Below are 23,389 nucleotides of genomic sequence, written 5' to 3'. Positions count from 1 at the left end.
TTGCAAACATGATTTAAATTTTTCAATAACATCACAATTGAAAAAAATCAGTATGCAGTAACAGCAAATTTTTTTGCAAATGTTTTTAACATTGTAATTAGAAACCAAAACACAGAGACGGTACAAAACTATCTCCAAAAAACCATTGCCAATCTCACAAAGTTTTCAAACAACACAGGTTTCAATTTTTCTTGTGAGAAATATTAATATATACTATTCTCAAACAAAATAAACCAAGAAACATCCCATATAAAAACAAATAACATATATATCCTGAATCAAAGAAAAATCAAAATCCTCTGTATGATATTTGACTCAAAACTCAGTTGGCTACCCCACTTAAAATCTACCAAAATCTTTATATTACACAAACTCTATATCATAAAAATAATTTCACACATATCTACACATCTTAGGGTAGCGACACTTCTTCATTATTAAAGATTTACTGAGCGTTAATTAGATCCAACGCAGAAGAACATGGTTCAAATATATTTAGAACTGCCAACCAAAAATACTTAAATTAAATGCCTGAACTTGATACGCCTCTAAACATTGGCTCATGCTTTGTACTAGGATGCTTTAAGTCCAGACCAATAGAGAGTTTGAGAAACTTAGCTAATGAACTTCCACCGGACATAAGAATAATGTATAATACATTTCTCTATACAGTCAAATTACTCATAAACATTGAAAATCCTGCAAACAAATACCTAGCAAAAAAAAACATAAAAGAAGCTGCAAAATATCAAATAGACCTACAACACCTAGTAAAAAGAAAATTGTAAAACATCCCCCCTTGAAAAATGCACATGGATATAAACCTAGAAATCTCAGAATTCAAAAAAGAAAGCACAAGCCCCACCATGTACAGAAACATCTTCCAAAACGTACTACAATAATACCTTAACTACAATCACATTTACATTCATGCATCCAAACTAAACCATAACGTTGGGATATCGATAGTAACAGAAAACTCTACCACTACCTACAAACTCCCTCTTGAATTCTCAATGTATACAACTGAAATTTTTGCTATGTACAAAGCAGTATAAAATACGATTAAAAACAATAATGCGTCTGAAAACAATTACTTAATACTAAGCGACCCTCTCAGTAGCTCAACAGGCATAAATAACCCAATAGATACAACAGACATATCTAAACGTATTCAAGAAAAAACTTACAAAGCATGCCAAAAAGGAAGTGATATCTCGTCTATGGATACCCGGACACCGCGGAACAGATGGGAACAAACTTTCAGATCAAGAAGCATCCAAAGCAACTTCATCTACCAACACCCAAACTCTAAACCTAAGCACATTTTCAGATTCAAACAAACTCATCCAAAAGACTCTATACCAAAAATTGCAAAATTACTGGACAAAACAAAACACAATAAAATACAATAAATAAAACAATTAAACACAAAAAAAAACAATATTCAAGTATGCCAAAACTCAGGCCAAAACAGGAAAGATGAAACCATTTTAAATCGCCTGCGAATGGACACACCTTCGTAACACAAAATCATCTCATGGCTAGTAAAACCCCCTCCTAAATGTAAATCATGAGGCCTAGCGATCACCGTGAAACACATAGTAACGTAATGTTTAACGTACGCAGACTTAAAAATGAAAAACCGCCAAACTAGTTAAGTAAAACCCTTCATCCTGATCTCCCATCAAACGTCAACATTATCAACTCCCTGATGAAAATTAATTTACAAAACCTAATTTAAGACTAAATGAAATGTATATTAAGAACTAATGGCCCAGTATCCGATGTTTTTTGTTCAATAAAAAAAAAAAAAATAATAATACTAATAATAAACCATCTTAATAATTTTCTATGTAAATTGTCTAAGTGACTTGCTGCATGATGAATTCCCAGCGCATGGAGTTATCATGAATACCTACATTGTGAGAAAAATATTTTGTTATTTCAATAATATTATTTTATATTATTATCAAATTACTCTTGAGTCTAGGTAATACAAACATTTCAACTCAGAACATTAAAAAAAATCATTAAAAAAAAATAAGAAATTAAATAATATGCAAATGGTATTATTGCAAAATAACAATTTTCGTTTGTGAAAACTTGAGTAGCAGGTTTTACAGAATGCTCGGTGTATTATACCATTATGTGTACATTCTTTATCATGAATTTTTCTATATAAAATAAGTTTGCACCTTAAGGTTAAAATATAATTATTTATTTTTTGTTACTACGGTCTACTACTAATTGTATGGTATTTAGTTTTATTTTAATCCTTAATATCGCCTCGTGTTATAAATATTTTGTATATAAATATATCAGGTATTAGCACCGGTTTATATATTACTATTTACATTAATTTTTTGCCACTAACATTTTGGTTAATGATCATTTTATATTAAAGTAATACTAAAATAGTAGTACAATGGTTTATGATTTCTCATTACCAATATAATATATATATTGTTAAACATATAATAAATTATATTCCATACAATTTTATAATTGGTATTTACTTTTCAAACCTATTGGTATAAATGTATAATCATGATTCCAATAAATTTCATAGTAATATTTATCATGTTGGAAAAAAAGGAATATTAAAGATGGTATTGATGTTATATGAATTATATAGATATTAGTGTATACTAAAATAACTATGACAAACGAATAAAAGTTTTACAATTTTTACTAACTCAAAGCTACGAGTCGATATAAACTTATTTATATGAAATCAATAATAAATTGCTTAGAAATAAGTTATTGACAGTTGGATTATAAATAACAAATAAAAATGTACCTAATGATGATTTTATATTAAACTTAATTACTATAAAATAGTAGATCTGATATAGTATCAACCTTTATAGTTTAGTTTTCTTCACTATAAATTTTGGAATGTCCATCAGATTCATTCCTGTGAACAATTGTAACATGCAGGCAACGACAACTGAAATAATTACAAAATGTATTAGAATATAATTATGATGTCTTTGTTTTAATAATACAGTCGTCACTCGATAATTCGTTCCTCCATAATTCGAAAAACTCCATAAATCAAACTAAACTCTTGATCCCCTCTATTATTTGAAAAAAATACAAGTATTTTGGTCCCCTAGATAATTTGAAATATCTGTCAGTGGGAGACACTCTACAATTCGATTTTTTTTGTCAGAACCTTTGAAATTCGAATTTCTTTAAATACGATTATATATAGATTATGTAAATATAAATAAATTATTTTACGGACTCGTAATAAAACTAAACTATATAATAAAATATTATTTTACTTTGTTATTTAATGCTATCAGTGAGTTAGATAACGCTGTGGACCAGATTATTGACAACAATTTATAAAAAAAATTAATAGATTCCTTTAATAACATTCAATAACATAATATAAAAATAAAAAAAAATAACTCAATAAACTAAATGTAATGAATAATAAAATTATATAAATACAATTTGTGTCAAAACATTTTTCACCTTTCTTTAATTCAAATTTTTTTCCTCTCAATTATTCGAACACTAGATAAATCAAAAACCTCTATGAATCGAATTTTTAGCACTGTCCTCAGAATTTTGAACTATCGAGTTAGTATCGAGTTACTACTGTATTATAGAATTGTTAAAATACATATATCATATTAATTAAACTGATATAGTTATTTCTTGTAAAATTAATTGCTATTATCGAAATATTAATTTGTATGTCGATATCTATTTTGTGTGTTTAATAAACATATTATTTAGTATTTAAAAATAATCTATTTTATGATAGATATTAATATTCTTTGTCTGGGGACACTTCCCATCTAATCTCAAATTATGTTTGGCTTGATTCCTTTTCCCTTAGAAACAAGTTAACTGATATCATGTTTATCTTTGATGTTGTTAGGTAACTATAATATTGTTCTTCTCGAGTTATTTTCTGAAATTGGTTTTTGAATTCCATAACAAAATATACACAATTTATATTTATTTTTAGTCTTTCATTTCAAAACTTACTGTGATAGAAATTCTTTTTTTTCGAAAGAATTAATGTTAACAAATAAAATTTTTGTCAACTTAGATATCTTTGTTCATTCCCGAAATTTGTTTAAATTCAAATCGATATTATTGTTAAAAGATATTATATATAATAAGCAGGAAGGAGATAACAATAAAGAAAAAGGGAGAATACGAAATAAAAAAAGTATATAATTTGTTTGCAGTTTTGTATATCTGTCATTACATAATAATGTCATGCTTTTCTTGTTTTTATTATTATATTTAATATTTTGTTTATGTTCATATTTCCTTACGTTACTTGATATATTGTTATTTATTTATCAATTATATTACCTATTTATTATATTATGTTCATTCTTAGATTAAAGTTAAAATTTTTGATATAAGTTTATGCATATTTTGTTGTTATATATTTTGTAAAAGTACAGATGTCCATTAATACTAACTAATAAATAAATAAATAATGTTACTGATGTTTGGTACCTTTATTATACATGTATAATATTATTGCTATAGTGTTATTTGTTAGTTATTTTCAAGTTATTGTGGAACAAATATGTTCAATACATTTAATACCGTTTTGAGTTTCTTACCTATGCATAATTTAAGATAGAAAAACATTGATTTCAAAATTGCTGATTTATTTTCATATAAGTCATTTAAAAAAAATATCATGAAACAATTATTATACTTTGTTTAAATATATAAACACCATTGATTTTATAATATACTATTTTGTATTATAAAATCAATGATAAACATAGTGATAAACACACACGAAATACAGATTATAATTGTTTATAATAACATATAATTAAATAAAAACCTGAAATGTACAAAATATAATATTATGAACTTGTGTTTTTATCAAGTACGCATTTCGACAATATTATTGTTGTTATCGTTATTACCGGTTATGTCAGGTACCTAATTCTATTATAAACTTGGTTTGTATTTGGCACTGATTATGACAACATTGTAGTCGTAATACGTATTGCGTAGAGCGTACTACTAAAAATATTTTATGTATCTTTTGATTATATTTAATTATAAAATAATTCCAACTACTAAGTAAAAAGTTATTTTTTGTATCGTGTTGTAATTAAATAATATTTCATACAATATACTTCAGTTATGAGGATTTATGTATTCAAGCAATTGAAACAAAATATTTTTAATTGTTAAATTATAACCTGTATATAGAAATTTAATTTAAGGCGCTTATCGTGTTATTGTATCATAGACCATATAGTGCTGTATTAAACATTTTTGTTCCAAGTAACTGTATTAATTACCTTAGAAAAACTCAACGAAGATCTAATTATTTTTAATTTATTTCGTAAATTTTTACCTATTATATCAATGTAATCCTTTTTGGCTTTCATTACCAATCGCTCCGTTGCTGGTTTTGTCATTGTGAGAATGCACCGTGTAACATTATCGACTGATCTGTAAATATATTAAATTTACACTTTTACCAAATTATTATGCCTATAATACCTTCAAATAATTTCTTTCGATGAAACAATAGATAATTTGTTTGTATAGTGTAGACCAGTGATCTCAAACTCAAATTACAAACGGGCCACATACGCCACAGGTTCGAGGGCAATTAAATTTTTTTAATCTTTTTTTTTTTTATTCATATTAATATTAAATCCAAAGTAAACAAAATAAATGAAACTAAAATATATTTATTTTATTGATTATAATTATTGTAATATAACTACTGTATTTAACGGTACACACGACGACACATTGATGTTTCCCTAAATCATTTTTTATTTGTATTTGAAAAAAAAAATTCAACATTTTTGAATGAATAAATGTTTATTGTGGGTCAAACGTTTGAAACCACTGGTTCAGACTTCACATTAAATAATATGTGTGTCAAGAAAGGAATAATTTTTTACTTGGCTAAGATAATGTGTTATCTGACATAAATATTTTAACTTTAAGTCACGTATGTACAATACTAGCTACATTTCCATACTTCTTAAGATTAATTGACCTTTTTATCGTTTTCCGATTTGCATCAGTTTAAATATATTATATTATAAACACAATTTATTACAATGACTAATTTTATGATGCTTCAATTTCTAGTTCTGGAGATATTTTTTTATAATCTGAATACGTATTCAATTAATAATAAAAGCCAATGTGTATCAAAACGTCAAGGTCAGTTTATACATGGGTCTTACAGAGTTTGTTATGTGTCTACATAAAAATATTTCCAGAATTAAGAAATTAAATATAGGTTGCAAACGGTGGAAGACATAAGCGCCAAAATAAGATAAGAAAAAAAAAGTCGTATCGTACAAAAGCGCCAAAATCGTATCGTAGCGCCAGAAATTAAATAACAGATATTAAATGTAGAACTATATCCCTCAAAAACTCCAAACGCTAAATCTTAATCGACAAATGTATTATCTGATTACGATAGATTGTCAAATAGACAGTGTGTGAGCAGTTTGTGTTATAAGTTATAACATATTGTTATAGTACCTATTTCGTAAGCATCCGTGTAAGCGTCAATATTGATGTGCATGTATATTATAATTTACTATCAACATAATAATGTTAATATAATATAATTTGTATAAGATATAGAAATTTTTAAATAACTACCTACCTACTTAGTACTTATGTAAAATATTAATTTTGGCTCAAATGATAGGTCATTTTTGTACCTTTGGCGCTTATATCATACAGCCGTTGCAAATCATAAATGTAATCATATTGTAATCGTGTTCAAAAGTATATTTTGATTTTAAGATTTGATTTTTTTTTTAAATATATTTTTATAGGTACATTGTTGCATGCCGTATTTCTATTAATTATTTTCTTCTTTATACATATATATAATTCTACTGCACGTGTGTATGCCACTGAACTCCTTCTAAACGGCTTGACCGATTTGAATGATTTTTTTTGTATACGTTTTTGTGACGCCTTGTATGGTTTAGATTCACAATTGGACCCGATAGGTCTGAGTCAGGGAGTTGCTCAAACAGTGATTTTAAGATTTACGAAGGAATATAAATATAAATATAAATATATTTAGTAGAAATTGGTATGTTTTTTTGTTTATTGGTTGCCTGCAGTGGTTCATCGGGCAGATCTGGTATGAGCATGCATACAATTTAATTTTGGCACATTGCCTACCAAGGTAGCTGAGTTGCACTTAAAGTTGCACTCATCGGCGTGTCCGCAATCAAAATAAAAATTCAACATATTATTTATATAAAGCCATCAAGCGAGGTCTGCAATCCACAGCAGGTAAGCATGTATACTGCTCTCATTATCACCATTGAGTCTCATATAGAGTTGGCATTTCTAACGGACAACAAAGTGCACGGGATTAGCTAGTAATACTGTATGATAGAAGTATAAATTGTAAACCATATTTTATGATTTACTCATATACAATTTGTGTCTAGAAAGTTTGGAAAAATATAATACTATAATGTCTATAAGACTCCAGAATGGTGAAAATATTTTTGCCCAGCGTCGCGTATTGTTCAAGAGGAGGGACTATTACCAAAATGGAAATTTTAGTGCTTCCACAAGCATAAAAAAATTCGAAGTTAAAAATGGATTTTTACTTTTTAAAAGTTTTTCTGAAATTAGTTCTTGTTAATTGTTCGCACTCTGCACAGAAGACATTCAACAATACTTTATTTTTGTTCAAAAGTAATGAATTTATTTTATCCATCTAAATTCGTTTTATTATTATACAATAAACACATAACCTACATGTCATTTGGTTACATCATATTAAACAATTCAATTTTAATACAATAATTTTGTGTATTTCTAGAAAGTTTTTATTTTCGTATCATGATTCAATGGAGATAATTAATGTAAATTGTAAAAAGTCACTTATAGTTACTGAATCATGTATAATTGATTTTAAATTCGATTGACATATATACTGAACGGAATTGAGCAATAATGTCATCTTTATGATGATCTTTAAATGTTTATCTATGTTATATATATACACATATGAATATATTATATTATATATATACATATTAAAACACAGTTTAACAAAACTTATTTTCTTGGGTGACAGAAATTAATCCCAAAAATTATTTTTAAAAATACAAAATTCTTTATTTATTAATAACATACCTTTGGGTTCCATTCCATACGGCATTTATTTCCATTTCTGCGCAGGTGGGAGGACAATCGCACAATGTATAATTTTTAGCTACAACAAAAATATATTACTCAATACAAACAATTAATAATTGTCTGACTAAAATAAGTTATAACTAATTACTAATAAAATGCCAAAAAATATTAAATATTTTTCAAGTAAAAACAAAAATATACATTTTATTTCTAAATGTTTGCCAATAATAACATAAATGATTAGTTATAATTTAGTTTTATTTACAATTTTGCTGTGTTATTGGTACGGGTCCACGTAAAAACCTGGAATGTAAAAACCTGGACTGTGCAAATCTGGATGGTAAAATTCTGGAACGTAAAAACTTGGATGGTACAAATCTGGAACGTAAAAACTTGGACGGTACAAATCTGGAAATTAATAACTAAAAATCCACTCAATTCTGGACGGTACAAATTTGGAATTTAATAATTAAAAATCCATATAATTCTAGGCGGTGCAAATCTGTTTTAAAAACTAGTAATAATTAATAATTTACTTTAGTAGGAAAATGCTCAGACATGCAATTTAAAATATCAATTCTTTGATGAATTGTGTCAGTGATGTTATGCTAGCGGCACTCGTCACTACGCTCCTCGGTGCCATTGCTCCGCTCCGCTAATCGGAAATATCCCCTGACTTGCTGTGCAAACCCACCTCATGTAGGTCACAGGGTAAAAACTAAATGTATTAAGGTATTTATACCTTCCAACAATCTCTGATAATCTTAATAATCTTACACAAGTTAATAGGTATCTATTATGTTTATATTCCAGATTTGTAGTGTCCAGATTTTTACGGTCCGGCTTTTAACCGTCCAGATTTTTACGGATTTCATAATTATATATTCCAGATTTGTTCGGTCCAGTTTAGTACCGTAAAGAATTTAACAGTCCGGTTTTGTTAAGTCTAGATTTTTACGGATTTCAACATTTCATTTTGTACCGTCCAAATTTATACGTTCCAAATTTTTACCATCCAGATTTGCACCGTCCAGATTTTTACATTCTAGGTTTATACGCGCTCCTATTGGTACCAAGTAATTTTGATTTTCGTATAAATAAAGTTTGATTATACATTTTAGGGACATTTTCTTTTAATTATATAGTCACTCTGATACTGTTTTATCGTAAGTCTTTGTTACCTTGTATTACTTATTTGGTTATTCACAATTTGATATCGTAACGGAACAGATTTAGTGCCAATAACTGGCCAAAACCATATGACTCCACTAGATACCGAATTTTTATACTTGGTAATATTTGTAAGCAGCGTGGTACAAAACAATTTACATTAAAATGGTTCAAAATGTAAAATAATTAGTCTCAAAAAAACGTTCTTCTACATCAATAAAATATTTCTTAAATTGTGTTGAACTGGATCGAGTAAATCACATAAAATATTTTGGAATTTATCTCTTGATTCAACTTTCTCATTCAATGAGCATTATGATTACATGCTAAATAAAGCTTCTTCGCTGTTAGACTTTATAAATTGGAGCTATAATAATTTTGACAATCCACTGGGCACTGGTTCTTAAATCACTCTACTGTGCCTTTATCCGATCAATTTTAGATTACAACTCAGTAATTTGGTCTTCTTATTCTACTTGTCCTATCCAGTCTCCCGAGGCAATCTAATCGCTTTTTAAAACTTGCAAGAAATAATTAATGTAATATTCTACGTTAGCCTCACTTATCTAATCAACCTACATTTAAAGCTTGTCACTCTACAAGTTAGAAATGACAAATCAGGATATTATTTATTTATTTGTACAAACCATATAATGGCTTTATCTACTCTGTTCAGATCTATTATACAAACTAACATTTCTAGTTTAAGGTCATACAACCAGGCATGTTAACACTTTTTAAGAGTAATTTCAGAGTATTGACGTCATAATAAAGCAACAAATTTCCTTTAAACAAACTCCGGAATATCGTTAAAAATCTTAATATTGATATTTTTATATGTATTTCTGTTGGTTCATTTAAAGTAGATTTACAGTATCCGTAGTAATTTAATCGTTTGAATGTAAATACAATGGACCTCATACAGCATCTTGTACTATATTATATAGTTATTTTATGTGTTTACATATACTTATTGTAATTCGGCTCGCCCGTTTCTGAATATCATATGATGTATAAACAACAAAAATAAAATAAATAGCTTAAAATTAGTCCAAATATTTTGAACATTTTATTGTGTTTATAAAATGATAATTAAAATAATAATGGTTCTCCTATTCAAGTACTTACGATCAATATCTTTTGAACTACAACAAAATAGAAAATCGTTTGAGTCGATTGTTTGAAGAGAAATCGTTATTATAAACGTTTGAGTAGTCATATCAACACAGTTTGAACTTCAATCGATCATGATACAGTTATGTGGCTTTATGTTATTTTATTTTACATTCTCTGTAAAGAAAACTCATAAAGAATCTCGTATTTAATTATTAAGTTATTTTTTTTTTTAATTCCTAAATTGTATTATATCATACAGTTCATACTTTAATTAATGAAAAAACAGAAAATTTTTTTAAATTTTAAATTTCTAGAAATAGAAACATAAAAAGAATGGAAATATTTTGAAAGTTATATAATTTAATATACTTAACGCTTGAATAAATATTTGGTGAACATGTCCTTGCAATTATTCATTTTTCAATTAGTTGAAATAATATAAGCAATATAGATTTACCCAAAAATTGTTTTTGTGCGAAAAAACGAGTTTTTCTATCACTTGTCCTGTTCTTACTGATTTGCTTTTCAAAAGCATTAACAAATTTGGTTTGTGATGTTTAATGTACCAAATAGATAAAATTTTTACAAATTAAATCTTTTTGATGACTTTTTATATAAAATATCAGACATTTTTTTTTATTTTGATTGCGTTTAATATAATTTTTTGGTATTCATTTGTATTATTATTATTATTATTATAATACACAACCATTCCGCTTACAATCTAAATAAATTATTGAACGCATATTACGTATGTTAGAAGTTTTATATGTTTTGTAGGTATTATTTAAAAGGGTGAAAAACATAAGGATAGTGTATTGGAATTCAGGTATCTTTAATCGTATAAAAAAACATTTCAAAAAAAGTTAACACTTTTTAGAACAATGAATTTATAAAATAATCACCCTAAATATTCTGATAGGACTTTGATTTGTATTTATTGGTATTTGAATATTTATGAAAATTAAGAATCCTATTTTTAAGATATTTACATAATATAAATATAATAAATCTAAATATTTATGTATACAAATTATATGTGCATTAGACAATATCGTATTGGTACTTTTTTATTTTTAATTACCCGAAAACATTTTTATTGGAAGCATAGGAAACTAAAACCAAATCAAAAAAAGCAGGCAAGTCACTCTGTTGTACAGTAGGTGTCTAGAAAGGTTGCTGTAACGTATGGGCTTAAATTTTAGTTTTAATTCAATTATATAAAATCATTTTATAAAAAGACTATTCTGAGCGAAGATCATCTATCAACTTATAATATGTATTACCAAGTATATTTTATGATATTATTGTAATTAAAGAAATTTATTTTATTACTAGGCATTAGTACAATAGTACTACACTAGTTTCAATACATTTTTGCAAACAATTGAAATTGAAAAATTAAAAATGTTATTGTGTAAATAAAATTATAAAATTTAATAATATACTTTAAAATTTTCTAGAACTCAATAGTATTTTTAATTACCACAAGATAACTTATATGGTTATTCTTTGTTTAAGTATCCAATTTCGTCTAAATTTGAACTTAAAATGTCTATAACAAAAAGACTGTGCTTAAACATTTTTTAGTTACAGTATGAAATATTTATAAGAATTATTGCTTTGAATTTTCAATGCTTAGCTATAAAAATTAAAAATTATATCCATTTTTAACCACAAGTTAATATGTACATTTTCGAGATTTTGATGAATTTTGCCAAATTGTCGACTTTAGATGTTCATAAAATCTTTGTGTGGATCTACGATCAATTTTTTTTTAAACTTTTACTGACAACAACTATGAGAAATCTTGTAATACATTTTCCAATTTTTGAAAAATGTCTATGAATAAATCAAAAAAAGCTTGAAATCATTCATCAAATCTTTAATATTTAAGGATATTTAATTTTCCCTACTAACTCAAGTCACCTGCATACTACAAAAAATGACAAATAGCACAGTAGCACTTGTAGTCCCTATTCATGTTAATAGCTTAAAATCCGTGTCAAAGTACAACTATCTGTTTTGATAATAGATAACCAATTACCAGTCAAGTGTTATTAATGGGTGGTTTCTAAATGGATAATAGGTTAATCAAAATATTCATGATAAACTATTCAAATATCAGATATTATACTAATTTTGCTGTGCACAGATTGTGTATGATCCCATAATAATAATAATCTATTGGCCGAACAACAAAGCATATTTTGATATGTGTGGTTTGAATAATTAAAATAAAGATAAATTTATAATTGCAGTAAAAAAACACATACATTTAAATATCAGTATTATAATTAATTATTGTCTTTAATCGAACCATTCAACCTTAATTAATTTTTATAATGAATCATATTATATTTTTAGAACCGTAAATTGTGTAAGGTCGTAGAATCAAAAATATGTGTAAAATAATATGTTATTGAATTGCATTGCTAAAAATGGTAGGTAGGAACTAGGAACGTACAAAATAATAATAATATTACATGTTTCTGTCTTTATCCAGTGGTTCCATAGAAAATTAATAACAAGTAAAAACGTATTGCTCAATATTACAGATATTACGCTCGTATATTGTTCAGCACACAGATTATTTATTGTTTTCTAAACAATACGTTTTTTTTTTTTTTTGTGCGAAGTATACATTATATGAAGGAACTGTCCAAATGGAACGTATTATATTCGAAAAAAGGACCACTGTTACTGAGAAGACCGGAGATACTATACATATGTATAGAATATATATATAGTTTATATACAGCTTAGAACATTTATTTCCTCAATATCTTACCGTATATTTCGGGTTGGCGCAAAGCACACTCTAGTAAACAGGCGGATTTACTGTAAACGGGATGATGAAACAACTTTTTCTCGTCTTGTAACAAACATCCACGTTTGGTCAAGTCCAAAGCTACCAATGAAACGTCCTCGACAATTTGACGGGTCGTATACAACAGTTCCATTTCTTCACCCGTGTTTATCGTAACGTATTGTTTCTGTAATTCCCCAAATTGTACGTCTGCCAAACTGTGCAGCGAAATCTAAAAAAATGTAGCAGTTCAGTATAAGTTTAAAATATAACAGCTGATAATATTATCTCGAAGAGCAGGCCTTCAAGTATAGATAATAGATGAACATTAAACATAATACACCGACCATCGGAGGTAAATATTAATTTATATTGTAATATATATATATATATATATATGTATAAGTGAAATCATTGTTCGCGTTGCATATTCATAGCTAGCAAGACGTTCATGTATTAATAATCACGATTTGTCCAGCCAGAAATTTCTACCGTGAAAAGGGTAAGATGGTTCATAATTATTTTGTTCATAAATTATAATAATAATTATTACTATGCTATAATCTACAATGCCTCGTTAAAATTTAAATTGTCAAGCCATGTCTTGGTTGAATAATTAACTAATCAAATAATAAATGTTATCGTTAATATTATTTTCAAGGTATGAATGAATGCTATGGAAGCTCTAAAAAAATGTTGACCATTAGTATGAATTGCATTTATCAACTATTGTCGTTGACAAACTAGTTATATTATAATTATATTTCAAGTCTATATTTAGAAAAAAATCAGGGTCTAGAAGACACTCCACATTTCTCTGATTTCACTCAATTTCTTTCATTTAGCCGTTATCAAAAATGAAATCATAGAGATGACCCCTTGGTTATTAAACAACTATGTCAAAAGAAAATTCATTGAACTTTCAAAGAGCGACACCCTACCGATAATTTATAAGTTTATAACCAATATCTCAATCAATCTTTCCCGAACTCCATGATTACACCGGAATATACACCAATGGCTCCAAATTGGAAAACGGTGTCGGAGCAGCTGTAGTATTCCAAGACCACATATCCATGCTGAGACTTTAAAATGTTTGCCCTATATACTCAGCTGAGGTAGTGGCAATTTCATTCTCCCGTTATCGCTTAATGTTCATAAAATATTATACTATCAAAAATGTTGTATGATATTATTATTTTTTATTTGTTGATCAAATACACTTCAACAACAACGCTAATCACTTTATCAGCTATTTGATAAATCTACACATTATAAAAAAAACATTTTTATTATTTAGATTTATTCAAAATTATTTCTAGTTTTTAATTTCTGAGTCAATTTAAATAAATATAATGCCAAAAATAATTTATTTATAATATTTAAATTGTATAATATTTTTGTTTACTGTTTCAATTTGAGGTCGATATTATTTAATTTAAATAAAATTCGAATGTTGTTTAAAAATGTCTGTATATTTATGTGTAAAAACATTAAATTATAAATTATTTATTTAACTGTTGATAGCATTATATTGCTATATTAATAAATATTTTAAAGTAATATTAGATACATTGTACTCATAAATGATAAGTGATGATAAGATTGAATTTTGTAAAATAATTTTGATAAATATGAGCACAGTTTAATAATATTTAGGTAATATGATGCTTATACACTCATTTTGGAAACTATTGAAAAATAAAAAATTTTAAACCACTATAATCTAGGAATTAAGTTTTAACTATCTACTAGGAACTATATACATTTTATAACACCGTTTGAATTGTAAAAAATGAAGTATAACTAAACTACAAATATTTTTATTGAATATAAAGTTTATTTTTAGCATATATAGAATAACTAATATTTGAACATAACATCAAATAACAAAATTATTTTTATTTCTACTATGGATGTTGTATAATTTACTTTCTTAAATTGTTTTTTTGTTTCTGTGAAAAAAACGTTTTATTAAATAATACATTGCTTACCTCAACTGGCTCGTTGAATTCCATTTTTAACTCTCCATTTCTCGAAAAATGGCTCACTACTAATTTCTTTTTCCTGTCGAGTATTAAAATATATTTTTCATATTATTATACAATTTTACGCCAGGTGAGTATGTGACATTTAATCATACTTGTTAACTGTTTGTAGAGAATTGATGCAAAAACAAGGGTTTTGAATGATGAATCGGTGTGGTTGAAAATGTCTGCAGCAGTTGAATGGTTTTCCATTCCATGAGCAGTGTTTAAACATATTTTTACACATTACGAAACTATCCTAAAATTAATGGAAAATAAATATGGTATAGTTTAATTTTAAATCATAAAAGTCTATTTTTAAGTTTATTAAGTCTTTTTGATTCTAATATTATGTGTTGCATTGTCATTTGTATTATTTGAAATAACTATTATTTTGAATAAATGGAATACAATATAGTTTAGGTATTTTCTTTTAAGTATTTATCCATAGGCCATTTTTAGGCGTCATAACAATACTTTTGATTGCGGTTTTATTTTGGTTGTAAAATGACACTAGGGATACATTTGAAGCAATACTTCCAGCATTAGGATCCCAAGAGTGTAATTTTAACTTCTACAGAAGTGTAAAAAAAAAATATACATATTATAATATATTATATTTATTTATACGCTTAGTAAACAGGCTAAACCTTTCTAGTTTCATTTTTAAACATAGTCAGTAATGCACATATTACTATAGAACCATATATAGCAATCGTATCTTCTATAAAATTAAAATGACATTTACATTTTTTCCCCATAAATTTTCATAATCGGTTGTATTTAAAATACCAAAAAGCAACATATTATCAAGAAAAATGAAATACACTTAAGTTGTATCTTACAGAAAACACTTTATATTATAAATGTCAACTGTACATTTTTTATTTGAGCGATAAATAACTTATGTAATATGATTTGATATAATTGAGTTGAATAACCCTGAATAATTTTATTTTCAGTCGGCTGTTTTTTAATATTTATGTATACCTACGCAAAAAATATTTATCCACAACCTTGTTTCAGGAGTATTATCAAAAATATGTCACCAAAATGATCTACTGAAAAGATATATTAAATAAAAGTTACTACAAATATTATTTTATTTCTTATAATATATTTTCTTTGTACTATGATAAAAAACAATATTTCCTTAAATAAACAGTTGAGGATTATCACCATTATTCGAAATAATTAAAGTTAGATTTTGAAAATCGCACAATAAAGGAATATAAATTATAATACTGTTACATATCAAACTCAATAGTAAGTCTTGTGCCAAACAGTTAAATAAAATAACTAATAAGTAATGATGAAAAAATCTATTACTTATAGATTTAAAACTAAAAACAAATATACATAATATATTTTTGATTTTGAATTATGTTTCAATTATCGCTTATATGTATAAGAGTTTTGATTCAATAATCTAAAATCATAATAAAAAATCAAACTCGTCATCAAATAAATTCAATTATTATATTTTATTTTATAATTATTATAATCTGTAAAAACATTTTTGATGAGCTGTATATTTTTTTATAATGCTGTAGAATTTGAAGAAATAAAACCGTTGTAAGTTGAATAATAGATTTTTGTAGGCAGACTGATCAGCTATAAGCTGATGTCATATGATCATATCGAATTATGAAATATCGTCTGCATATATATATCTTCTAGAATATTTGTTTTAAACATTTTCACAAATTTTAATTTTAGAAATATTTTGTAGTTTTTATCACCTAATATTGCATAGAAGAAAGTTAACATTGTGTGAAATAAACTAAAAATGAGAAGATTTTGTCTCTTTGTTGTATAGTAAATATTATACCTCGACATTGAGTAAGTTGGACGTAGGACATGTTAAATTAGAATTCGGTGAGAAATCATTGCATTCGAGAAGCAATACTAATTTGAGACGTATAATTATCAACCAATATTTCTAAGGATATTTTATAATTTTTTTATGTACATTCTACATACCAGTAAATTGTTCTAATAATTTTACTGTATGTATGTTGATCTAATATTCACCAAAAATATCATGAATATTATATTATTAGTTATTATTATTATTTTTATTATGGGAAGCCCACGGCAACATAGGACATTGGGTGTGCGGTGGTAACCAATATTGGTAGGAATGTAACACTTGTTTTTGTGTTTGAGGCTAACTGACTACCATGTGTTACTAAAAACCCGTGCGGTCACCCATCTGGGAGCTGTCAATGTACGTACAATCGGAGCGTTTCCGCAGATTGAGCGTAAGACCACGCCTCACCAAGCCACAAGATTCGTTATTATAACTGTACACAATATACTTAAAAGTTAAAATAATATTTTTAACTTACAAGTCAAAATTTATGTAGGATTACTGGCTACCTTACAACGGTATATAATATATAGATTAAGTCTAAATATTTTGAAAATGTTATTGTGTATAAAAAACAATAATATACGCGACGATAAAAAGTTTTGGAAGCACATTGTAAGTACTTTTTAAATTAAATTTGTGTTTAAATAAATTGAGTATATACCTACCTATTCTCGGATTTTTGTTACTATAAAGGAATTTCAATTATTTTTTTTTTTTTTAAACAGATTATTATTCTATTGTAAGTTTACCTTTTTTTTAAACTCGCTCGTCCGTTTTATTATATTTATACTTAAGGTATCGTCAATCTCATTGAACATTGGGTTACTGAAAAAAAAAAAAAAAATAATAATAATAATATTCGCTTAGATATTCATAAAGATAATAATGAATTAAATCAACGCATTAAATATATATTTAATAATTTATACGTATTATAAACTGTTTTCATAATATAACTAACAAAGATATATACATATAATATATTATATATGTTTTTTTTAAAAATATTTTTATCAGCATTCGCATAGGTATAGTGAATACGACTCCATTGAAAGACCTCAGTATAGATTCATAGAATAAAATACACTTCATGTTGTTCACATAATTCGTAGAAGATGTAGTATAACTAATGTAATGATTTCGGAAAATGTACAATACATTTTTATTTAATTATTTACCCAATAAATCGGTATTTTTTAATATAACTTTTATTTACCCTGTCTATTACATGTACACGTTTAACTGTTAAAATAAAATGATAAAATGAAATAACATAGTGAAGGCCCTATGGTATTTCGTCAAGAAATCATTGTCTATAACACTGATAATGTATAAGTAAGGTTTTTTGGACAGAATATTATGGACGTGACTAATAAATATAAAACAGCAAAATGTCTTCTAAGAACCATACTAATACAGCAATACTGTAAGGATCGACCAACCAGATTAAACCATACTAAAATTTATATCTAAGTAAAATATATAAATATTCTTACAGGAAATTTATAATTACACCTTGAGCTTGGTTATATTTATAACAGTTATAGGTATTAATCAGTATAGCATAACTCATTAATAAGTTACGCTTGCAAATGTAATATATTCACATGGAGTAATTTGAATAATGCTTTCGTGATTTGAATGTTTTAAGGACTAGCTTGTGTGTAAAGTAAAATATTTTTATGGACAAATTAATATTTATTCACTAATACCTAGGTATTACCTAAAAATATAATTTTTTTAGTTAATCGTATGTTAATTTAAATACATATTTTATTTAATAGGTATATACGTTTTGTAATGTATTTTCTCAGCTTACTACATTTTTTTTTCACTTAATTACATTAGGTATGCACATAACGCACCTAAAATGTAAACCTAATATGAATAAATTATATTATTAAGTTTTAAGAATAATTCAAAATATTTTAATATTAAAGTTTTAAAATGTGTAACTTTGAAATATAACATTTTATAAAGTATATGGCAAAACAAAAACTTATTAATAATAATGTTCTAAAATATCAATATGATCTAAGGGACAAAGTTTTGGTATTGAATCACATTTACATATACTTTATTCATATGTTTGATAACCCTCTAAATGTGTTTTAGTCATAGGTTAAAATCGTTTGCGTTTGACAAGTCTCAGAAAAATGGCTTTGAATTTCCAATTCTATTGTTATAAAATTTAATATGTTTTATTTATAGCATATAAGTTGTTACACGATAGGTATTTTTTAGTAATATTTTCCGTTCAAAATATATTGAGCCATTAAATTTGTATTATCTTCATAAATATCATCAAAATAAGTGTATAAACGTATTACAATATGATATAAGTTAAAATTACATTATTATTTTTTTTATTGTGACGATCATTATAATACACAAATATTCAAAACAAATATTTTGTTGTTTGGCTGCATGAATAAAAGCAATAACCACGGGAATAAATTGTAGAATACATTGGATGACAGATAGAAAATTTGATTTGGGTGTAAAAGCACAGTCCCCACAGGCCCAATAAACTTTTTTGTGATATTATTTTCTTTTAAATCAAAGAGAGAATAAATAATACTTCATAACATTGTATAAAATATGATTTTAAACTTTTTGTTTTTATGACGTGTATTAGATAATTTTCTATCTTCTACGATCTTCGCTTTCTTCTGTCTGATGACTTATATGTAAATAGATAAAAACAAAATGTAGGTCTATTTAAATAAAATGAATTTAGTTTCATTTAAGTTAATTAACAAAATTAACTACTCTTATAATAAATCTAAAAGTTATTATTCATTAAATTGAAATGTTATCAAAATATTATGGATTTTTGTGAAAAGTAGATAATTTTTTTTGTAACGTAAAATATTAAAATTCAAAAAAGTTATCGAAAACAAATGATACAAAACATATTATGTATAAAAATCACAATTTTAAATTTTTTACTTTTTAAATGTATGAACAATATCCAATCGACAAGTTGTTAAGTAAATAAGTAAGCACTTTACAAAAACAATTATATTCAATTATTTTACTTGGAAATCACTCATTGGTAAGATTAATATTAATTTATTTTTAAATTTATACTGATATTTGTTTATAACAATTAAAAAAATGTCTTATAGCACCGCTGTCAGTTATTCAATAAGATTATCCGTTTTTTTGTTAAAAGTAAAGAATTTTGATTGTGAAAGCTGTACTTAATGGCTTGAATGCATGTCTCAAGGTGTGCTTTGTCAGTGAAATTGAATTTACCATAGCATCCGCAATAATCACATTTATTTTGGAAACTTTTTCAAAATAAAAGTTTTTAGTAAAAAATAAAAATAATATTGGGTCAGTGAAGGGGCGTAAGTCGAAAAGGTAAGGAAAAATGGATTTGAAACTTTTCTACGTAAAATTTCAAAACTAAATGTTTTTTAGAATATGTACATTTTAAACTAAAACTAAAACTTGTAAAGCAAGTTGAATTTTTTAAATATTTATGGTATTATAATAAAATGGATCCATAATGGCTAATAGAGCGATTGCTGTAATACATTAAATCAGTTATTATACTATGTATTCCGATGCATGTGTTTAGATTGTTACCATAATACTATAAAAAATAATGGTTCCATTTTGAGAATAAAAGGACTCTCGATTGCATTTTTTTCTTATTTTATAGAAGTTAATTTTGTTTTAGTACCTATTTCATATTTTATATTTTTTCTATATTATTTTGAATTTGTACATATTTTTAACTTGCCTATACAATTCATCTAGGTGAACCAAATTGTATTCAAACATAGTAAAGTTATTAATTATCAATTAAAATTTGTATAAAAATATATTACTGAATAGATATTTATTGAATTCTATTCCATAAGTAATTATTAATTTCAGTAAGTAAATCGGCGAAAATGGCAATGTTACTTCTTTGCGAGCTTCGCCAATATTTGAATAGGTTTGTTCCTGTCGTATCTAAAATGGTGGCTTATAAAAAGTACAAGAATGAAGAAGATATATCATCAATAATAGTATAGGTAATATGAATTATTGTTTTTATTTTTATAATGATTTTTATTTGATTTGTTTCATACAAAACTTTTTTAATTAATGTTTAAAATGAGTTTCATATTAATTATTGTCGTTTCTTGGAGGTGGATTAAATTTTAAACATTTTTAAATTTACTTTATTTATTTGACTTATCACAGATTTGTTCGTAAAATAAATTATACCAGAACGTGTCTTATCGTTGTTATAATATTATCTGATTAAGAAATTGCCTTGTATGAAGTACGACTTATTGAATGATTTGAAACATATACATTATACAATATACATTTTTATTTTGAATACTAGATGAGTTATTATCAAATACATTTAGTTTAATAATACAGAATTTAAAAAATGTATGTTTGTTACAAATTGTCACAAATTTGAAATGATACGTATAAAAAATATTTTAGAGAAAAATATGCATATTTAAATTTTACACTTACATCTAAATACTAGAGTTAATTAATAATATTATTTGAATTATCATATAATAATTAATAATAATTCAACTCGGTACCAGCAGGTATTAATTATCCATCTGAAGTTTAAAATAAGTTAGACATTTTGTTTTATATTGTTTTATTTTTACAGGTATAAGATTTTTGTAAACTATTTGCTAGTATAAAAATATGTATTTTTGATATTTTCCTTTAAAATTAATTTTATAATTTGGGTTTTTAACAAAATTGTAGAAAAACAATAAATAATGTTGTTCAACATTTCAAAAATATTTATCATTCATGAAATTTTTTAACATTTGGTACCAATTTTAATGCCTATTATTAAAGGGTGAATGAAAATTAGAATCAAGGTAATCCAGTGAACTGGAATAATGCATTTAATGGGCAGTTTACAGGCTCTGATTATGCTACCTGCTACGCCATTTAAATTGGAACTCATCGAATATGAAAATCATAACGATCGTATTAAAATATATATTATCGTTTAATTTAGAGATAATAGTTCCTGTTTATAATTATCAACACTAAACAAACCTTTTTATAATATTTGGCTCTGTATAATAGCCGACTACGTCGTACCTAGTTAGTAGTTACCATATTACGGTAGATATACCCGCTATAGTGACACAGAAGTTGATGGTAAAAATGGTAACCTATTTCATATGATAATATTATATTGTATTTGATAAATACTAAAAAGAGAGAAATAAGTACAATGAGTTAAAAATAATTAATACCCACTCTATCCACGTACCTATATGCAATACTGAGAATGTCCACAACATTGTAGTCATACTACTAGGTACTTGATAAACCATAAGTCATGTTAACCAGTGGCATGCATAATGTTCGATTTTTAATTATTTTAATAAAGAAATTTAGTTGCCCACCACCTTTCATTATTTAGAATTCTGACGATCACCCCTAGCGAACTCAGATTTCGTGTTTGGAGGAAACACACCAACCTTTGTGTTGGTGGTCGAAAATAATTTTCCGGATGACCGGAAGCTGCGGGGCACACGGTGACGGCAGGCACGTCGGTTGACCAGTGTAGGTAGGCCACGTCCGTTTCCCAGTACGGTTCGTTGCGGGCTACGAATTCGGCCGCATAGTTGAGTGCCAGAGCAGCCATCGCGCATCGGAACCACTGACTGCGGAAGACTGCGGCGAAACGACGAAGCATTTTTCGGTGAACGAAACGGAAACGGTATGGTCCCAGGTACAACCGAATGTGATTACTGGAGATACGACAATGTCCATAATTCACACAAGTGGTAGTATGACTATGGTGACGATGGTGATGATAAAAATAATAAATAATTATTCAAATAATGATCAATGGGGAACATTTTGATAAATCAAATTTAGCACGCTTGGCTACAGTGTTTACACGTTTTACGGTGACAACGGTCAGAGGTTATCGATACTAATAATATAGAAAAAGAGTCCAGACACGTGCGTGTGAGTGTGTTTATGGTTTGCGACGAGTAAGTAGGTATTATTGTCATGTCAGGCAATTTATTTTTTACGAGCGTCCGTCGCAGTTGTAGGAAGTACATTTGTAGCTATTTAATCATGTGATAATACAATAGATATAAATGTTTGACTTGACGTAACTACGATATACACACAGGTCATGGCCGCCATTCAACAGGTGCTTGGAAATATTTCAATTGTCTGCTATAAAATGGTATACATTTATATTGTATATCAAAAACAAAAAAC

The 23,389-nt window shown here is 26.4% G+C and overlaps 1 protein-coding gene across 1 annotated transcript; it reads right to left on the bottom strand.

Annotated features, from left to right (window-relative positions):
* Window positions 1-2,674: 2,674 nt before the first annotated feature.
* LOC111030981 (pickpocket protein 11-like) lies at window positions 2,675-22,900 on the bottom strand. Its single transcript, XM_022310733.1, has 8 exons — window positions 22,630-22,900; window positions 17,905-17,980; window positions 15,396-15,538; window positions 15,247-15,319; window positions 13,235-13,484; window positions 8,155-8,233; window positions 5,366-5,463; window positions 2,675-2,953 (listed from the first exon to the last, which is right to left on the bottom strand). Exons 1-8 carry the CDS (start codon window positions 22,845-22,847, stop codon window positions 2,868-2,870), a joined length of 1,023 nt encoding a protein of 340 aa, XP_022166425.1. The 5' UTR covers window positions 22,848-22,900; the 3' UTR covers window positions 2,675-2,867.
* Between the last annotated feature and the right edge of the window lie 489 nt (window positions 22,901-23,389).

Source organism: Myzus persicae, unplaced genomic scaffold (genome assembly GCF_001856785.1).
Source record: "Myzus persicae strain clone G006 unplaced genomic scaffold, MPER_G0061.0, whole genome shotgun sequence".
Taxonomy (NCBI): Eukaryota; Metazoa; Arthropoda; class Insecta; order Hemiptera; family Aphididae; genus Myzus; species Myzus persicae.
Note: the sequence above shows the minus strand (reverse complement) of the source record. Positions and strands in the feature narration are given on the sequence as shown.

Bases quoted from the DNA above. Each gene is read 5' to 3' on its own strand.
- LOC111030981 (XM_022310733.1), bottom strand. From the start codon at position 22,847: ATGCTTCGTCGTTTCGCCGCAGTCTTCCGCAGTCAGTGGTTCCGATGC. The intron at 8,234-13,234 runs GTAAGATATTGA...TTTTTGTTGTAG, and splicing joins GCGCCAACCCGAAATATACG to CTAAAAATTATACATTGTGC. The intron at 5,464-8,154 runs GTATGTTATTAA...ATATATTTACAG, and splicing joins GTATGGAATGGAACCCAAAG to ATCAGTCGATAATGTTACAC.